Source organism: Solanum dulcamara, chromosome 2 (genome assembly GCF_947179165.1).
Source record: "Solanum dulcamara chromosome 2, daSolDulc1.2, whole genome shotgun sequence".
In the NCBI taxonomy this organism is placed as follows: domain Eukaryota; kingdom Viridiplantae; phylum Streptophyta; class Magnoliopsida; order Solanales; family Solanaceae; genus Solanum; species Solanum dulcamara.
Genome location: NC_077238.1, coordinates 476,541 through 483,334, shown reverse-complemented (window position 1 = coordinate 483,334; position 6,794 = coordinate 476,541). Strand labels below are relative to the sequence as shown.

The window sequence follows — 6,794 nt, the reverse complement described above, 5'->3', positions numbered from 1 at the left end:
TCTTCGTGTAACTCTATTATGTGTTGCATAACGATTATGTATTATTATTCAGAGTAGATTGGTGTCAATGGACCCCCAGTTTTAGATAAGTTTGAATTTACCATAAACAACAACAAAGATAAGTATCCCTTATTTCAAGATAGATGAGGTAGGTTAGACAAATTATTTGTATTGATATAAATAATGCTTTCTTAGCTAATGTTTTGGTTGTACAATTCAAGTATGACTCTAAGAGGAGGTTGATGGAACCAAATAGAATTACAAAGCTTATGCCTTATAGAATAGGAAATATTAAACATGTTCTGGTATCTGGTACTTTATTGTTGAGGAAAGTGAAGCTACTGCTTCTTCAACTGTTAAGAAAAGGCAATTTGGTCTCATGATATCTTTGGTTTCATCAGCCCTCTGTAGTTTTTCCAGTACTTCTCCTATTGGATTGACCAATACAAACTGCAATAGAATAGAAAAAAGGTGTTAAAGAGTGTTTCGATTTCATCTGAGAAGTAAATATACAGTGTACTTGCCTCAAGTCCTTTCATTTCCAGTGCCATATTCAAATCCTTGAACAATGAGACTCCACTTGTATCAATGGCACTCACAGCTGACAGATAATATACAGTTCAGATAAGAAAACAGTGGAAGGAAGTGTTTCTTGATTGGGAAGGAAGGAAGAATGGATGGACTTACCAGACAAATCAAGGACCACAAATCTAAGCCCCGACTGTTTCTTGGCTCCCTCTTCCCCATAGTCTTGTATCCATCTTGAAATCCTTTTGTTGGCAAATAAACTCAATAAACAAATACGGAAGGAAGAAAAATGCAATGCAGGGCAGTTCTGGTACTAACCTTTCTTTAAGATAAGTAGCATTGGCAAAGTTGATTGGAGCTTCAATACTTAAAATGAGAAAACCAGCAACACTCATAGCTTCTTTATAATGATCAAGATTTCTATAAATTCCAGTACCAGGTATATTCCCTAACATCACTGTTTTTGGCCTTGTAATTTGCAGCAACACCTTTAAAATTGATATTCCAATCTGAAAGAGAGAGAACATAAATAAGGCCAACAACACTGATTAAAAGCAAGTAATGAAAGAAGGAAACTTACTGCAATGGCAAGACCATCTTGAACAGAAATGAAAATGACACCGAAGAATGCACATAGCAAGACTAGGAAATCAAATTTATCAATCTTCCATATCTGAAAAGCAGCAGGGATGTCGATAAGGCCAATAACAGCAGTAACGATGATGGCCCCGAGCACAACATTGGGAGTGTATTGGAAGAGGGGCATGAGGAAAAGGAGTGTCACCATCACTGTCACTGCCATTACTACGTTAGACACTGCTGTTTTGCTTCCTGCATTGTGATTCACTGCTGACCGCGAGAATGAACCTGATCGATCACAAGTGTAAATTTTGTTTCTTTGGTATAATATATATACACACTACTGATTCGGTCATGTAAGTACCGGTTGTGACATAACAGGAAGTAGAGGAACCAACAATGTTCATGAGCCCAATAGCAATCATCTCTTTGTTTCCATCCACTTGGTAGTTCTTTAAAGCAGCAAAAGTCCTCCCCACTGCAATTCCTTCCTATTTTTTTTTAACAAACACATCAAGTTTTACCATGATTTTTGTTTTCTGGGAACATCTCAAATTATACTCAACTTACAGTGAGTGAAAGGATGCCAGTGACAATTCCAGTTTTGATTAAAAGTCCCAAGTAGCTTCCACTGAAATGTAACATGTTCCATGATGGAGGGTTTAATCCTTCTTGTAATTTTCCAATCTACCAATAAATGAACATGATTAAACAAACAAATATAGATATAGGTAAATAAATAAATAAATTGTTTGGTTTTTAGAAACTTACAATGCTGATGCCATGATTCTGACCTTTGATTGCAAAGACAACAAGGGTAGAGATAATGACAGAAAGAAGAGGAGCACCGGCTGACACCCAAAATAACTTTGGCTTTTTCATCCCCTGGAACCAAAAGTGTTTGTTATTATTTTTGTGTTGTTACCTTTATCAAATACTGTAATATTTTTTTCTATATTATTTGTGATCTATTTTGCAGTAACATTTTTGGCACAGTAGTATAGTATTGGACATCAGTAAAACTTTGAAACCGCAGTCAAAAGGGAATTTGAACATTTATTTTCCTTCATTTAAAAAGTGAAAGGGCAGGGAAAAGAATATACTTACAATGTGTCTGGTCAATAAGAGGAACACCAAGAAGCAAAATCCCATTAATATAGTTTGCCAAGACCACTGCACATACAATATTGCATCAGTCAAGCCCCTCAAAGCAACTACTTTTTCGATCCAATTCAATTCAAGTGTCTTACTTTTTTTTTATGTCTTAGAAAAAGAATTTATTTCTATATTTATTAAGATTTTCAATATGATATGTTCAAGTGATTGCATACATCTTTAATTTAAAATTATAATATTTAAAAATCTTACTTTATTTCTTAAATTTTTTATCTAGTCAAACTAAGATATTGGGACAGAGGGAGTAATAAATATGTAAGTGAAGTAAAGCACCTACTATTTTTTTTTTCTATCTTTTCCCTTAAAACATTTTTAGACTCAAGAGTCAACCCCTTGACTTCAAATGCAGTCAAGGGGTTTTCAATTTAGTAAGTTTTTTCAATTTCAATATCTTACATGTCAAGTTTAGGACCACAAAATTTAAAGGATTACACAAATCTTTAAGATTACAAGTTCAAAAAAAACTTTTTTATGTTTAAAAATATCAAGTTTAAGATCACAGGATTTAAAGTATTACACAAATCTTTAATTTAAGACCAAGTTCAAGAAAACTTCTTTATGTTTAAAATTTTGTGTGGAGTCAACCTAGTTAGTTTTATAATCTTGATTTCACATGATTGCATGGAAAGCCAAGTGAGCATGTGAATTTTCTTATATACCATATGAAGAAAAGACACACAACAATACAATTCTGTGAAAGTTTGTGCCAAAAAGGGAAGACTAAAGACAAATGTAGTTTTATATAATCCCAAGAAAGACAAAGCATAATTTTCAGTTACATTGACTATTATAGTAGATTAGAGAGAAAGTATTCACCTCATTAGTTGTATGGAAAACAGAATTTAGAACAGGGACTATTGCCATTTGTTTGGTAAAATGAGTGATGCCAAGAAGACCCTTGAGTTGCTGCAGTGACACTATAATAGCAGCTCCAGCCATGAACCCAATCAGTGTTGCTTTTGAAAGAAAATCAATAATAAACCCCAGTCTGCAATTTCATCAAAAAAAAAAAAAACTGTTTGAGAAAAAACAGAAGAGAATTTCCAAATATATATTCGATGAAATTGTTGATTTTAGGTACCTTAAAAATCCTAAAGAAGCTTGAAAAAGTCCAGCAAAGAAAGTAGAAGAGAAAGCAAGTTGAAGGAACAAGATTGGATCTTTTGTAGGAGACACCACTTCTCTCAGCATGGATCCTAAAACAAGTGATGCAATTGAAACTGGACCTACTGCAAGATCCCTTGAACTTCCAAGAACAGCATAAACAAGAGGTGGTACAAAACTTGAATCTACAATATAGAGTAAAATTTAATAAATTAATGGAGATCATATAGAGTGTAGAGATAAGACAGAAAGGGAAAACCACAGTGGAGAAATAAAGCTAACTAATACTAATAAACGATTGATTGCATGATGAAAACATGAGTACTCACAAAGACCAACAATTGGAGGTAAGTTAGCCAATTTTGCATAGCTAATCCCCTGCAACCACAAAAACAGAGTGTTAAGACATACTTAATCCTTGGACTTAACTTTAAAACAGAGAAAATAATTTTTTTAAAAAAACAATTAACCTGAGGAATTGCAAGACTTGCAATGGTAAGTCCAGATACAATATCAGATTTGAACAAGCTGAAGCTGTAATTAGGACCCCATTCAAGTACAGGGAAAACATACTGAGCACCAAGAATCAGCTTTTGTTTCAGTGTCTGTCCTTTGAATTGTCTTAAAGGGTCATCAGGGAAGAAAGTTTCTTTAAGCCTGTTGTTGAGTTTCAGCAGAGTGCTTCTATGGGGTGGAGATACAACTCTGTGCACCTCCATACCACCTCTTGTTATGTCTATAACTCTATTCTCTTCCATTTCTTGAATAATTCTATTTTTGAGAGACTTGCTTTATTTATACTAGTTTTGACTCTAAAAAGGGAACAAGACTTGGAAATTTGTATGGAAGGTGATGGTAAGTATTCTTGTCCAAAATTAAGATGGTGAAAGAGATTTGGTATGGGTACACATTACAAGTAAATGTAAATGTGTGGAGAATGGGGAAATGGAAATTTCATTAAATGGAAGGGTACACTTCTCTAAGAAGGTTAGGAAATTTATAGAGAGTCAGAGGAGTTTCTTTTTAGATGACAACAGTAAGGTCGGTATTGTGGCAAATTGTATTTTTTCAGAGTGAATTTGACTAACTTGATAAAAAAAAATATTAGTCAAAGTTTATATTATTTGACTCTAAAAAAAGAAAGATTATTAGGATGTTACATTTTTTTTGATCAATTTGATGATTGTTTCTCTTCTAATGTTCAATAAACTAAAACCACGTTTTCTAATGTCCCATTCAACTTCTATGACTCGTTTAAATAATAATTTTTCTTATGTTATAGTGGTAATAAAATCTTTGACTCGATTTGGATTATAAAAACAAAAATCCCAAACACAAAGCATCAGCCAATATATCAGATTATCGACATCAGAGGCAATGGGAGTTGCCCCCCCCCCCCCCCCTCCAATGGGAATAGATGGTTTACTATAAATTAATAATTTAATGAATTGTTTATCTATTTTACGGTATTAGTTGATTTCAAGTTCAAATAAACATAGACAAATATATTAAGTAATTTGTTAGCATAGGTTCAGATTTTGATAAACAAAATTATATATATATACGGATAACAAATAACATGTATCCAATAAAGTATGATAGCAAATTATTCCCAACAGGTAAATAAAATGCAAATATCCTAATTCCTAACTAACTCTTCGGAGTTTAAAGTTGTTTCACACTATATAGAAGTCATAAGTCAAAGATGAGTAGATTAAAGCCTAATTATAGGCTCGAATAAGATACTAATTATTCTAACTTTTTTGATCAGTCACGAGTTAGGAAACAAAGACTCATCATTTTGTATATAAAGACATAGTATACACCAAATAGGCACATTCTCTATACTTTAATTTGTTGTTCAATAATAATTATTACTCTCTCTATCCTAATTTAACAGTCATTTTAGTTTAAAAAAATTATCTCAAAATAATTATTAATTAAAAAAATTTAAATTAAAGTTGACAATTGTTCCAACTATACTTTTAACATTAAAAAAATATGCCTATTAATATTTAAAAGATAAATCAGTTTAATATTACATCTTGTATTTTTTAAATGAGCGTGAAAAAATAAAATGAATAATTAAAATGGGAGTAATAATTTGTTTTAACTGTGGAAGAAGCACTACATATAAGAGAAAAGCAAATTTGGAAGTAGCAATTAGAGAATAGGTCAGGCAATAAGCTAATTAGAGTCGAGCACATGGGCACAGATTCTTGATGTTCTGTGGCTATTAAGTAGTAAATAAATATTTTCATAAATTTGGCAGGACCCTTATAAATATATTGAAATGCAATTATATATTCTCATCCATCTAAATTATATATGAGTTTGGCGGAGAGACCATTTTTGAATTTTAATTGTCTTGTTCATCAGATATGCGTAGAGACATCTCTTGTTGGGTAGTGATCTCTCTTGTTGGTTCGACACACACATGTGCTGAAGGGTGTAGCTATATATGTATGTCTAAGAATTTTTCGGCGGAAAATTATACTATATTTATAATATTAAATGTTATTTTTCATACATATATCGAAATATTAAGTTTTCAAAATGTCTTTACTGTGACCCTACTAACATTTGTCACTCGATAGCCAATCCACTTGGATTTTGGTGTTTTCCAATCATAATATTGGAGTTTTTGTTCAAGTGGCAACTTTATATCCTCTCGTGATACCTTTTAGCTTGTTTTGTACTCTGGTTTTCCCTTCTGATCACTTTTTAAATTAATCCTTTCAGATTTGAATCATTCTGTGTATTTTATATTTAAGAACCATACATGTATATCAATTGTTGTAAATCCAACAGCGCCATAGCAAGTTTAATTAAGACGGAGCAAATTAACGTCATATAAATAAAATAAAAGAGAGAATATATATATATATATATATATATATATATATATATATATATATAATCCCGGGAATCTCAACCCTATTTATCGATCTCTCATGTAAATGAATATTGATACATTGCATAAGTATTCAATTTGGAATGAAATCGAATCTGTATATGTATATACAGATAATATTCCTACTTTTTGTTGGACTAATAATGTGTCTTGTCCTTGTGTATGTTTTGTTTCAGTTCAATTATAATTCATGATGTTCTTCTATCTAGTCTAGCACATATTTCATAATTTAAATATTCTTCACTTGTCTTTCCCTAATTCATAAATAAAACCACATATACATGGTGCATCTACACTAATATTCTTCACGGGCTATTCCTACTCTTTGCTGGTCTAATGTACATGTTATGTCGTTCTTTCCTTTTTGTTTGCTTAATTTGACGCCAAATTAAAAAGCTCAATAGTGCCACTGTATGTCATGCTTATCCATACAACATAAAAGCTCAAAATATAAAGTGGCTTTTAGAGATGACTCTGGGAGAATTGGTTTAGT

The 6,794-nt window shown here is 32.0% G+C and overlaps 1 protein-coding gene across 1 annotated transcript; it reads right to left on the bottom strand.

Annotated features, from left to right (window-relative positions):
* Positions 1 to 153: 153 nt before the first annotated feature.
* On the bottom strand, positions 154 to 4,362 carry LOC129879854 (probable sulfate transporter 3.3). The gene is made up of 13 exons (XM_055953577.1): positions 3,858 to 4,362; positions 3,717 to 3,765; positions 3,365 to 3,572; positions 3,100 to 3,271; positions 2,215 to 2,280; positions 1,879 to 1,992; positions 1,678 to 1,794; positions 1,472 to 1,598; positions 1,109 to 1,395; positions 847 to 1,037; positions 688 to 770; positions 525 to 601; positions 154 to 450 (listed from the first exon to the last, which is right to left on the bottom strand). The coding sequence occupies exons 1-13, from the start codon at positions 4,143 to 4,145 to the stop codon at positions 292 to 294; spliced, it is 1,938 nt and encodes a 645-aa protein (XP_055809552.1). The 5' UTR covers positions 4,146 to 4,362; the 3' UTR covers positions 154 to 291.
* Positions 4,363 to 6,794: the final 2,432 nt, after the last annotated feature.